The sequence below is a fragment of the Diadema antillarum genome, unplaced genomic scaffold, assembly GCF_040938485.1.
Source record: "Diadema antillarum isolate AM-2024a unplaced genomic scaffold, OU_Dant_1.0 seq00000503_RagTag, whole genome shotgun sequence".
Classification (NCBI taxonomy): domain Eukaryota; kingdom Metazoa; phylum Echinodermata; class Echinoidea; order Diadematoida; family Diadematidae; genus Diadema; species Diadema antillarum.
The window spans coordinates 124,247-137,652 of NW_027271460.1; the positions used below are offsets into that span (position 1 = coordinate 124,247).

The 13,406-nt window shown below is 38.7% G+C and overlaps 1 protein-coding gene across 3 annotated transcripts in view; it reads right to left on the bottom strand.

The window, feature by feature from the left end:
- Positions 1-7,834: 7,834 nt before the first annotated feature.
- The window catches only part of LOC139733914 (rho GTPase-activating protein 21-like), a 115,626-nt gene continuing 110,054 nt past the window's right edge, over positions 7,835-13,406 (bottom strand). For all 3 annotated transcript variants that reach the window (XM_071644727.1, XM_071644724.1, XM_071644726.1), the window contains one exon: positions 7,835-13,043. In XM_071644727.1, the coding sequence (XP_071500828.1) occupies positions 11,209-13,043 (1,835 nt within the window). In that variant the 3' untranslated portion in view covers positions 7,835-11,208. The remainder of the gene's footprint in view (positions 13,044-13,406) is intronic.

The window sequence follows — 13,406 nt, forward strand, 5'->3', positions numbered from 1 at the left end:
GCAGTCAAGCACTGATCACGATCACAGACTGTCGGTGTAGCGTTTACGTGCGGTGCGTAGCTGAGCTGACACGCTGTGATGTGTAATGCAGCTGCGATCTCATGCGACAAGCGAGTATAGTAGTGGTACGGCTACACACACGTCCACAGAGAGGATTATGCATGCACAAACTCGTCCCCGTAACTTGCCCGTCCGTGTGCACAGCGCGCGACTCGGGCCGATTTGATGGGCTCCTCATACCCACCGTACCGCGGCGGCCGATGGTACAACTGTATATTAACTTGTCCGTCACAAAGCGTAGGTGGGGTAAACATTTTTCTTCGACTTCTGCAACAATGTACTAGTACCAGGTACCTGTACTGATGTCAAGCTGCAGTCTACTGACAGAAATACATTTTTCAGAGCAACTTTCTGCTGCCACTTCTGGGTTTCTTCAGCTGACAAGCAAAACAAACAAACAAACAAACAAACAGACCCAAAAAAAAGTCCTTACCAGCACTTCTAAGCCCTCAGGTACAGCACACACACACACACACACACACACACACACAGTTTAACCATGTTTTCTTCTTCTTCTTCTTCATCTTCTTCTTCTTCTTCTTATTATTATTATTATTATTATTATTCTGGTGCCACTCTAGGGATAATTAAAAAGCGGGGGCCCCAAGTGGTTAGACCTTATGTATTCCTATGTATTACTTATTTAAAAAAAGTGTTCCCCCAGTTCCCCCAGCCCTGAGTTCTTTTCTTTCGGATTACAGAAAAATGAGGACATGACATCATCATTCCAGAAAAGTACATTATGTTACAAAAACAGTGAACTTCCCACAACATTATTGTGAAAATAAAAAAGTTAAATGATTTACCAAAACAAGGCACAACATTTTCATCTGAAAAACCTATACATCGTTGTATGTGAGCCTTATAAGGTACCGGTAGTAGCATTAGAATTTTGACTGATGTCACTAGTGTTTTGCACAACAACAAAAAAACACAAAACAACAACAACAACAACAGCAACATGCAATATAAAACTAAAGTATTATAAAATCAAGAAATATTTGCAGCATGAAATTTTTGTGAATTGCCACTGGCATTCAATGCATGTAGTGTAAAACAAGTACTTTGCGTGCATTTTAATTTCGTGAATCTTTGCTCTTGCGAAATTAAGGAAATCATAATGCAAGCCAAAATTTCTGGTTTTACAGTAGGTTCCTTGTTCTTTCTAGTGTGACTGAGTGCGATGTAGATTGGCTTTAGTGTGACTGAGTGAGATGTAGATTGGCTTTAGTGTGACTGAGTGAGATGTAGATTGGCTTTAGTGTGACTGAGTGAGATGTAGATTGGCTTTAGTGTGACTGAGTGAGATGTAGATTGGCTTTAGTGTGACTGAGTGAGATGTAGATTGGCTTTAGTGTGACTGAGTGAGATGTAGATTGGCTTTAGTGTGACTGAGTGAGATGTAGATTGGCTTTAGTGTGACTGAGTGAGATGTAGATTGGCTTTAGTGTGACTGAGTGAGATGTAGATTGGCTTTAGTGTGACTGAGTGAGATGTAGATTGGCTTTAGTGTGACTGAGTGAGATGTAGATTGGCTTTAGTGTGACTGAGTGAGATGTAGATTGGCTTTAGTGTGACTGAGTGAGATGTAGATTGGCTTTAGTGTGACTGAGTGAGATGTAGATTGGCTTTAGTGTGACTGAGTGAGATGTAGATTGGCTTTAGTGTGACTGAGTGAGATGTAGATTGGCTTTAGTGTGACTGAGTGAGATGTAGATTGGCTTTAGTGTGACTGAGTGAGATGTAGATTGGCTTTAGTGTGACTGAGTGAGATGTAGATTGGCTTTAGTGTGACTGAGTGAGATGTAGATTGGCTTTAGTGTGACTGAGTGAGATGTAGATTGGCTTTAGTGTGACTGAGTGAGATGTAGATTGGCTTTAGTGTGACTGAGTGAGATGTAGATTGGCTTTAGTGTGACTGAGTGAGATGTAGATTGGCTTTAGTGTGACTGAGTGAGATGTAGATTGGCTTTAGTGTGACTGAGTGAGATGTAGATTGGCTTTAGTGTGACTGAGTGAGATGTAGATTGGCTTTAGTGTGACTGAGTGAGATGTAGATTGGCTTTAGTGTGACTGAGTGAGATGTAGATTGGCTTTAGTGTGACTGAGTGAGATGTAGATTGGCTTTAGTGTGACTGAGTGAGATGTAGATTGGCTTTAGTGTGACTGAGTGAGATGTAGATTGGCTTTAGTGTGACTGAGTGAGATGTAGATTGGCTTTAGTGTGACTGAGTGAGATGTAGATTGGCTTTAGTGTGACTGAGTGAGATGTAGATTGGCTTTAGTGTGACTGAGTGAGATGTAGATTGGCTTTAGTGTGACTGAGTGAGATGTAGATTGGCTTTAGTGTGACTGAGTGAGATGTAGATTGGCTTTAGTGTGACTGAGTGAGATGTAGATTGGCTTTAGTGTGACTGAGTGAGATGTAGATTGGCTTTAGTGTGACTGAGTGAGATGTAGATTGGCTTTAGTGTGACTGAGTGAGATGTAGATTGGCTTTAGTGTGACTGAGTGAGATGTAGATTGGCTTTAGTGTGACTGAGTGAGATGTAGATTGGCTTTAGTGTGACTGAGTGAGATGTAGATTGGCTTTAGTGTGACTGAGTGAGATGTAGATTGGCTTTAGTGTGACTGAGTGAGATGTAGATTGGCTTTAGTGTGACTGAGTGAGATGTAGATTGGCTTTAGTGTGACTGAGTGAGATGAAGATTGGCTTTAGTGTGACTGAGTGAGATGTAGATTGGCTTTAGTGTGACTGAGTGAGATGTAGATTGGCTTTAGTGTGACTGAGTGAGATGTAGATTGGCTTTAGTGTGACTGAGTGAGATGTAGATTGGCTTTAGTGTGACTGAGTGAGATGTAGATTGGCTTTAGTGTGACTGAGTGAGATGTAGATTGGCTTTAGTGTGACTGAGTGAGATGTAGATTGGCTTTAGTGTGACTGAGTGCGATGTAGATTGGCTTTAGTGTGACTGAGTGAGATGTAGATTGGCTTTAGTGTGACTGAGTGCGATGTAGATTGGCTTTAGTGTGACTGAGTGCGATGTAGATTGGCTTTAGTGTGACTGAGTGCGATGTAGATTGGCTTTAGTGTGACTGAGTGCGATGTAGATTGGCTTTAGTGTGACTGAGTGAGATGTAGATTGGCTTTAGTGTGACTGAGTGAGATGTAGATTGGCTTTGTTCATTGGTTTCACTCTCCTCACCAGCAACAACTGGGACAAAGGAGGAAAAAATAGTTCCCCTGTCCTGAAGAATATAAAAATCATGTCATAATGTCCCAGAGTAGGCCTCCCCTTTTCCTCTTGTATGATTTAATAAAAACAAAAAACAAAAAACAAAAAAAGAACTTGGTCAAGTGATAGTACTATTGCTTCATGACTGCATGGCAGCATCATGAAAAACTTAAGTCATACTTCCAGCCACTGAATAATGACTTCAGTTTTGTCACAAACTTTCCTGTTTCAAATGCAGTCAAACTTTTTCTCACAAAATGTGATCATTATTGAAAGGTAGTTGCATACTTGCCAACTCTACCGCATTTGGCGGTAGACTACCGCTTTTAAAAGATTTCATTAGCATTCAAGCTAGCGCTGCTCGCATAGGCATCCTGGATTCTACCGCTTTCTCAAATGAAAATGTTGGCAAGTATGTAGTTGGAGACAGGTACAATGGAGTAGAGATGGCCATTGTGATATACTATCATACTAGTAGTACCCTTTATGGTTACATCTACACCCCCATACCACTTACAATACACCTATGCACTTATTGTCATTTATATACACGTGAACGAAAAAACAAAAAAAAAAAACAAGCAAACTATAGTAATGATAATGGCCACTAGTAGGCCTACTGTTACCTGATGTTTTGTCCTTTATAGATATGGTGTATGATCATGCATAATCCAACCAAGAAATGAATTTCAGGACAGAAATTTCAGTACCAATCAAATACTGTGTGTATGCTTGTAGTTTGCTCTTTGTCATTCTTTACTACCACCTCATTAAAATAATGGTGTGTGTGTATGTTATTATGCTTACAGTTTTTGTATAATTTTTTGTATATGTGTGTGTGTGTGTGTCATGCTTACAGTTTTCTATCATTGATATGGGCAGTTAAGCTGGTATCTCACTGAGCGGCGAACGTTTGCAAACGTAGCGAATTTGAGATTCGCTAACGTTCTGACGAATGTTTGCGAAAAATCAAGGTTCGCTTCTGCCATTAGCGACAGTTAGCGACTTTTAGCGATGTTTAGCGACAATTAGCAACTCTTGAGCGAATGTTTGCGAAACACAGGTGGTGACTATTAATAATAATAATAATAAGTACAGCATATGTAATGCGCCTTCGATCTAGTATCCTATTCTGAGGCGCAGAGGGACGTAATTATAAAAAGAATAGCATACATCGTAGTCATAATTGTACATAAGAAGGTTGAAAAAGAAGAAAGAGATAGATAGAGATACACACTCAATGAACAATTCGTTGAAAATTCAATCAAAACAAGATGCTATTAGCGACTATTAGCAAATGTTAGCGACAGTTTTGCAATTGTTAGCGACAGTTTTGCAATTGTTAGCGACAGTTTTGCAAATATTAGCAACTGTTTCAAATCCCTTGCGACAATTTGCGAATGTTTTGGGAACTGGAAAAGTACCAGGCGATTATGTATAGTCAGACCCATAAAACGAACATACAACCTTCCACTGCATTCAGATCTCTTGTGATCACCGTTCAAGATGGATTTCCAGAATATGGAAATTAATTTCTGCCAAGTAGAGGCTGCTATCCTTGAAGAGCTGCTTTGCCTGGCTGCTGCTACAGCTATCGTGCAGCTTAAGAGAAAGAAGACGAAAAAAAAAAAAAAGGAAGAAGAAAAGAAAGACTGTTTGGGTCAGAGAGTGGTTGTTGCAGAGGACAGACTTTGATCAATATGAAAAGCTTTTGCAGCAATTACATGATGGAGATGTCAAGAGCTTCAAGAATAGAGTGGAACCTTGCCTGTTTCAGGAGCTTTTATATAGGAACCATACGGTTACTTGTTCGCTAACAGTGGCAAATCAAATAAAAATGTTAGCGACACCGTATTACGACCGTTTGCGAATTCTTACGAGTGTTTTGGGAATGTTTGCAACTGTTAGCGAAAATACAAATTCGCAAAGAAATTTTGAACATGTTCAAAATTTCTTTGCGACAAGAAAGACTGCTTGCGACAATAAAAACCATTTGCGAACTTTCTTGCAACTGTTAACGAAACTTTTGCAACCCTTTACGAACCCTGGCGAAACCCCAAATTCGCTACATTCGCAAAACTTCGCCGCTCAGTGAGATACCCCCTTTAGGGTTGATAGCCTCCAAATGGCTAGAGTTTTATTTTTCTTATTCTTTCTTTCAAATGAAAATTAATCAAAAAATGCAGACTGTCGAGATGACTAATGCTTCTTGAAGGATTTAATATTTGTTGTTTACACTTTACAGTCATGCATGACGGAAAATCAAGTGGTGGTCGCTTGTCGCTGTAGGCAAAAATAATTTGACATTTTATTTTCAGCCTACTTCTCACTCATGTTACTCCCGCAATTAAATACCTTTTTCGAACAAGTTTTTCATGGATAAAAAAAAGTCTCATATGAAACACCTGTAGCACAATACCTCAGTCACTATAGCCACTGCATTATCATTAACCATCACAGTTGCAATACCTTTGTAATCATACAATTTCTACTTCTCCTAGTTCTCATTCTTAATTTCTTTAATCCAAAGCCATGACTACCATCACCATAAACATTCATGACAACAGACCCACTCACCAGCCTCCTTACCCACTGAACAAAATTCCATGTTTCATGGTGACAGTGAAAATCAGCATTAAATATCAAAATCAACAGTAACACACACAAACCACACTGGCATTTCAAAGTTTTTGACTCTGTTCAAAATATTTTATTCTAGCAATATGTCGACCAAACTAATGTCTTCCTTTGTATAAATTACAAACACAATACAAAACATAACAATGAACATAAACATTAAAATACTCTTGCATTTTAATCTCTTAAGAAAATGGCTAAGTAGCTGGTACAATATATTTGCTTTATACAAAATAAGAATGCTAAAATTGTAAATCCCAAAAGAGGGTGTCTTTCTTTTTCTTTTCTGTAGTAAAAAGACCATGTCGCCCAGTCTTGCTATGTTAATCCACGCATTTTTATAACACAAGTTTCACAATACTTCATCTTCATCTGCAGAGGAAAACATTTTTTTCCAAATGTTTAGGCAATGCTACTTCAACTCAGATGAAAAGCCTCTTTGCAATACAAATACAATGTATGTGCCCTACAAATGTCCCCATCAATGATCAAGGAAAAGCCATGTTTCATAGACATCACAACAGGACATGCTAACCCAGTAACAGGCTATCAGGTTGACATCGTGTAAGGCATCATTTATGTGTTTGGATTATTATTACTTTTGTTCTACTATTTTCTCTATTCCCTTCAACAGTAAATATCAACAAGATGATGAATAATCCACTACAATGATTTACAAGTAGTCAAATGATTTCAACTATGTAGAAGAAACAATCTTGTTGAGTGTACCATGTTTGTTTACTAACAAAACAAAAGTTGAAATTAACAATTGCTGGTTAAAAAAACCAACAAAATATATAAAAAAATATAGCGCCTACACTTGGTAGTAGCATCTTGCAGTTTAAACAAAAATCTTGTCATTGATATTCCAGCATTTATTGATTACCCTTTCTTGTGTAAGCACTAAAATCCACTTACATGCGTACAATGCACATAAGCTCACATAACATCTGAAAATTTATGAGTGTTTTCAACCCAGACAAAGGTACCAGCAAAGCCAAGCAAACCACTGCTCCTCATCATTGCACACACACACACACACACACACACACACACACACACACACACACACACACTCTCTCTCTCTCTCTCTCTCTCTCTCTCTCTCTCTCACATAAACAATCATCGATTTGATAAGTGTTCATCTTCACAGCTGGCTAGCGATGTAGTCCCTCAGTGGATGACAAGCAAATACATTGCACAATCTATTTACAGTCTTTTATATATACAAAAGTTCTCGGTTGCAGAGATATCAATAATTTTATTAGCACATGTCAAGTGGTTGAGGAAATCAGAGTTTTGAGAAAAACGCCTTCAAACTTTTCCTTCCGACGCTATCATAATCAATGGGAGGTGAGACACTTTTCACCGCTTTGACCTCCGCGATGTTCATTGACGCTTATCGCCAGCGGTCTACGCACGATCCAATCCATAATCAGGATGCCACGCACTGACCAATAAGATCACTCCCTCGTTGCTAAGGGCGGAGTTTAGCTGCGGCGCTAAATCCAAATCTTCGGACACGTTTCTGTTACGTTGAAAGTCGAAAAATCATGGCCCAGAAAAACACTGATTTCTTGCCTTTCCTTTGATCATTTAGCTTCAAATTTTCGGCAGATGATAGAAAAACCATTAGACTACAAAATTATGCCAAAAACAGAAATCCGTTTGTTTTAACCAATTTTGAATATGTGACTTCAAACTTGATTTTCTTAGCTCAGCCGTCAATATTGTATATGACTAAAGATCCTAAGATTTTACTAATTAAAAGCAAAAATGTCATACAGATCTAATATGCTAAATTGTAAACCACTTTTATTTATTCATTTAAAAAAAATGCATTGAAATGCTTAATTTATGATTCAACCTGTCAACCTTGGACTCCTCAATCAGGTATTTATCTAAATTAATGTTTCATAATGAATCAATACATACAGTATATCATGAATTGGCCAGATGTCATAGTAGATGCAGTCTTTGGCTTTGTTCCATTAGTTTGTGTGTATCCATGGCTGTTAGTCCTTTCACTTCACACACTGACTGAAATTCACATAAACTAATGATGTTGTATAGAATCCAGGTTATGAAACCTGTCCATTTCTATTTATAAGTAGTCAATGTTTTACTGGCAAGGCAAATTATCAGAATATTTTCCTATAATCATTTATGTCTTCTGTTTGCAAAAATTGAATTGTAAGGAAAACAATGCCATCCAAAATCATGCAAATTATTTGTAAATTTTCATATCAGTAATAAATAAATGGGGCTGGGGTAGCTACAATAAGAGAGGAATTGACCAAAATATCTTGCCTATAAAGTAAAACAATGGCAAACCTGCAGACTTGGTAAGAAAGTGTAATTCAAGTTCTCAACCAATTACTCCCGGACATGACTTCCTGATATGTCTACTGAAATAATACAATTTGAGTGATCACTGAAAAGGTGGCAAAAAGAATGAAAACTGGTATGAGAAATGTAAGTTATCTCCTAAAGAATTGGCAAGGTCTGAATCACTTCTTGTCATTGTTATAGTCTATCATGCCTTCAATGAAATGGTATCTTTTTTGGTTAGATCTTTTTTTGACTCTAGGATGTTCTCTTTGATATACAATTCTCAAATTGTTATTTCACAATCACATATGGAATTGGATTCTTCCTGGGGCAACTGAAAATAAAAAGACTTCCAACAGAACATCACAAGTTAAACACTGGACACAAAATCTCCAAACTGAGGATCAACAATGATATGAGTGCTGCAAGTTATATTATTATCTCACCACAGTTTCACAATTTCACTGGCTGCATATAAGACAAAGTGTGCATAAAAATAACCACAATGGACAAATCACACTACCTGGTAGCACGTATCAATCTCTTCTCTGGCAACAAGCCTATATAAAAAAACAAACAAACAAACAAACAAACAAAATCCCCTCCATGAAATTCATAATATAGAGTGCCAAGTTCACATAAACAACCAATCCATTCATGAAGAAAAACAGTAATACCTCTGATATTCTCTAATTACCAATATGTCTGTACATTAGATTTCCAAAGATAGCGCCTGTGCATTAACACTGAGTAGAGGAAGTCCTTGGTTACATGCCAAAATACATGTTATGAAATGCATTCTACCATATCAATTCATCTGACCAGGCCAACAATACTGAAAAAGAATTTGAGGTTTCAATGAGTAGAATGTCTGCCCCAAAGTTTTTGATACAACCTTCCTAGAGAACATAAACCCAATAAATGATAGACATGATAGGGATTCCAAACATTCCTATGAAATCTACACAAAACATATGAACACCTTAAAGTTGCTTGGGACGTTAACATTGAACTGGAACATTCACTCCATTACTTCGGTGATTCATTATGGGGCATGCTCAGCACACATTGTCTTACATACAGACTGGATTTTAATGTGACATACATGGTCTGGCAAACCCTTAAGTGTACTTGGCACTGTCTGAGCCAGATATCTACACTATTTGACTTTAATAAGCATCCAGTTTGATCCATCAGCTGACAAAAAAAAAAGAAAAAAGAGTGATCAAAATAAAAATCTGTTACTTTCTTCATGAGCCATAAAACAATTATACACAATATTTTTGTTGTTTTCGTCACTTTTAACAAAGTGTTGTTCAGCCTTATTTCATCATTTACATGTACATATTTTATTTAAAAAAATCTTTTAAAAATAACACAAGAAAACTCACAAATGTGTGGCTCACACTAATACAGAGACACCTCTCTCCAAAAAGTGAAAGCTGTAACATCCAGAAAATGTGACATTTGCGAAAAGGTTTGGGAGGTTTAAGTTGTGAAACTTTTGAATTGCAAATCTGAAACTGAAAGGAAGGTAGCATTTTTTCTGCAGTGATACATGTCGGAGGCTCAAAGCAAGTCATACAATCTGTTATGAGTGGAGTCTCTTCTATGCCACGTGACTTGTATATCTGTTATGAGAGGAGTCTCTTCTATGTCACATGACTTGTGCAACATTTCCAAATGATTATTTCTTTGCATCTCCCTTTTTTTCTTTCTTCTATTTTCTACAGGCAGCAATTACTGTAAATAGCAAATCATTGTAGAATAAAACAATAAAAGAGAAAACACAAGCTTTGATTTGTTTTCATGTCAGTAGACCACATTATATGATGTCTGGGGAAAAAACTGCAATGGATACACCATTGCACTTTATAACCATGAGACTCTTAAGTTTATTTCTTTCTTTTTTTACTTTCTAACAAAGGGTGTGCTTGTCTTGAAGACATGCACTAAAATGTAAACCTTGCTATAACTTAAAAAGAATGTCAAGGAAATGAAGGTCTGTCTTCCTTTGTAGAGTAAATGATCAGTATGAGAAAATCAAAACTCATCTACATAATATAGTCACATATATCAGGTCTCTATCTGTAGTTTCATTAGGATGATGTACTGCAATTAATGACTTGTGTTTCTCTCAATTTTGTTTTCTTATCTTGAACTATATTTCACTGATTAGATAATGTTGTCTTTGCAAATTCATTTTTTATTCAAATCTTCTGGGTAACTTATCCTTCCAAATATGTATATACTCAATGCATACAGCCATGTCATATAAATGAGCATTCCACAGTAAAGTTGACAACACATATCAAACATTTGCACAATTGTAAGATTTCAAACAAATATTGTAAATGCCTGGCACAAGGTGCGTTCTCCAATTTTACAGTCGAGAAAACAGAAACTAACAGAAGGTGAACTTCGCAAGAATTCATTTCTTATCACTATCTGCCTGGCTGGCGACTTACAGTAGCACCAATAAATAGACACTTCATAGATTCATTCTGTGCCATGACTAATAAGTTATGCTCCATCTAAATGTGTACCAATGTTGCTCAATGGCACATTAACATCTCTAGAGTTGTTACAAATCAACCACGCTTTCACCACCTAAATTTTTGGAAATCAGCATCAAAATTTCCAAACAGACAAAACATAAACGCAACATGCTTTTTTTTTCACTACAATTATGGCATAGACCCGTATGACTTGAAAAAACTACATGTTCCATGAAATTACAGACAATGAAGACAAAAGCAATATCACTCAGTAACATTGTGATATTCTATCATACATACACCAAATCTCAAACACAAATTTTTTTGTAGGGTTAGGGGAAAAAGAGATATCCGATATATACTGAAATATACAGATTTTCTTTGGCGCTATGTACAAAGGTTCATAAATTACACATTTCAAAGGAAACACCAACTAGGCTCTTTCTCTATAAGTAGGATTCAATTTCAAAGTATCTGGGCATTCTTGAGAGTTTGTGCGGCTGAGTATCATTGTTAAAATCAGTGGTTCCAAGGATGGGTGTACTCTTCCGTCGCAGTTCCTTTTCTCTCCGTTGCTTCTCTGTCTCCATGGGGTGTAATCTGGCAATGGAAGCCTGCACGGTGCTCAGTAGGTTTGGGCTGCTGGTCGTGCTGCGCTGGCGCTCTGTCTCCAGCCATGACTTGATGTCTTGTGGTTTTTTGGCCGGTGACTTCACATTCTCTTTGCCAAATGGCTTTAACCTGTCAACTGCACTCATCTTTTGTGAGTCTCCCTTGGGAAAGAAATGCTCTGTGATCGCCTTCTGAAAGTCTTTAAAATCTTTGCCACCAACAGTGTGACGTCGTCGCCTCTTTTCACGCTGCTTGTCCCTCAAAGAGGCAGTGTCCTTTGATGATGCCTTGGGGCTCTTCCCCACCTCTTGTGCTTTGTTGGTGATGTTGTCACGGAGTGTTGCTGGGGTGGTCTCTCTCTTCTCCATGGTCAGGATGACCTCGATGCGGCTGCATTTCTTGGGTGAATGAGAAGGAGAGCTGCTCTTGCTTGACCTGCTTGGAGATTTACTGATGTCTCTTGAGCTTCTGGGTGAGCCAGAGTGGGGACTGGAGCTAGAGGAGATTTCTTTCTTGGGGGAGTCCAGTCTACGCCTCAATGCTTCTGATCTATCCACAGAATTGCTCCTATAATGAATACCTCTTGATTCCTCGCCATGAGAGTGGGCTGGAGATGACGGGTCCTTGTCGCCGACCAAACTTGTTGGCCGTGACGCGTCATCCTCACTCTCATGTTGCAGGACCCTCTGCAGACGCTCCTCAAATGTTGCTTTCATGGACTGCAAAAAGTCACTCTCAATGTCCTTCTCATCAATGTGGAGAGGTGAGCCAAGTCTGCTCCCTCTGTCTGATGATGTCTGCTTCTTCGGTGAGTCCGTCTTAGAATCACACGCTGAAGCAAATGCATTATTATTGTTTGATGACTTGGAGTGAGCCGTCACAACAGATTTTTCTAAGGGCTGCTTTCGACCCGTTGTTGGGCTCTCCACACCTTTCTTTGTGTAGTCCATGATTTTATTTGACATAGCCGATAATTCACTGCGAAAGTCTCTGGCATGGAATAACTCCTCGATATTCGTGCTATCTTCTTTCTCCAGATCACGTAATGCCTCCTGATGCTGACGTTCGACACGCTCACGTTCCTTGGAATAATCAGACTGCACCCAACCCTCAGTCCTGGATGTTGCACTGGTAAGGGATTTCAGTTCACGCTCAAGGTTTACTGGACTGCCACTGTCAGATGATTCAGACAATTTTCTTCCCCGTGTCGATCCAAACTGGAAATTCTGGTAGTATGCTCGTGGATGGTATGACCGATTTGTAGAACCAAACAAAGATCCCTGAAGCAAAGAGTCCATTTCCACTGGGCTACCACTTCCATCGCTGACACCTCCCACCTTGGAGTCTGTGGAGCTCTGAGAGCTGCGTCGCAGCACAACTTTCCCTGGGGTACTCCCACTCCTTCCACTGTCAGCATCAGGTGACCTGGCAGGCCCGAGGTCAATGGTGACTGGTGCCTGGCTGACGGTGAGCTTCAGGGCTTCCTGGTCATGGAGCTTGATGGTGTGTAGCTGGGGCTCTGGGCTTGGCCGCCGATACTTCACCTCTGGGGTGTCTGGAGAGGTGAAGGGTTTGCTTGAAGACTTCATCTTGCGCTGGGCAGCAGCATTCACAGACATGATGATATCTTTGGTGTTGAACATTCTTTCGACATCAATGTGCAATTCTTCTGCAGTTATGAGAGAAATAAGAAATTGGGGAAACATTTTCGATGTAAAAAATTAAAACTTGAAGACATTTAGCTTATATGCTTTTCCAAAAAGAAAAGAATATACACATGCTGTTGTCTTTTTCATTGAGGCAAACTTTAAACAGAAAGACTACTATCTAACCCACCAGAATCTCAATGAAAACACAAAAATCAGTGCCCTCCTCACTTATACACATAGTTTGAACAGATGTTTCAAGCACTTTCAAAAAGATTTCTATGGGCACAGCTATAAGCTTTCTCATTTGACTTTTCCTATATGTATACCATCTGCAATCGTTTGCTGTTTGCTCGGTGAAACAATTTGAGTTTACATGTTGCCAT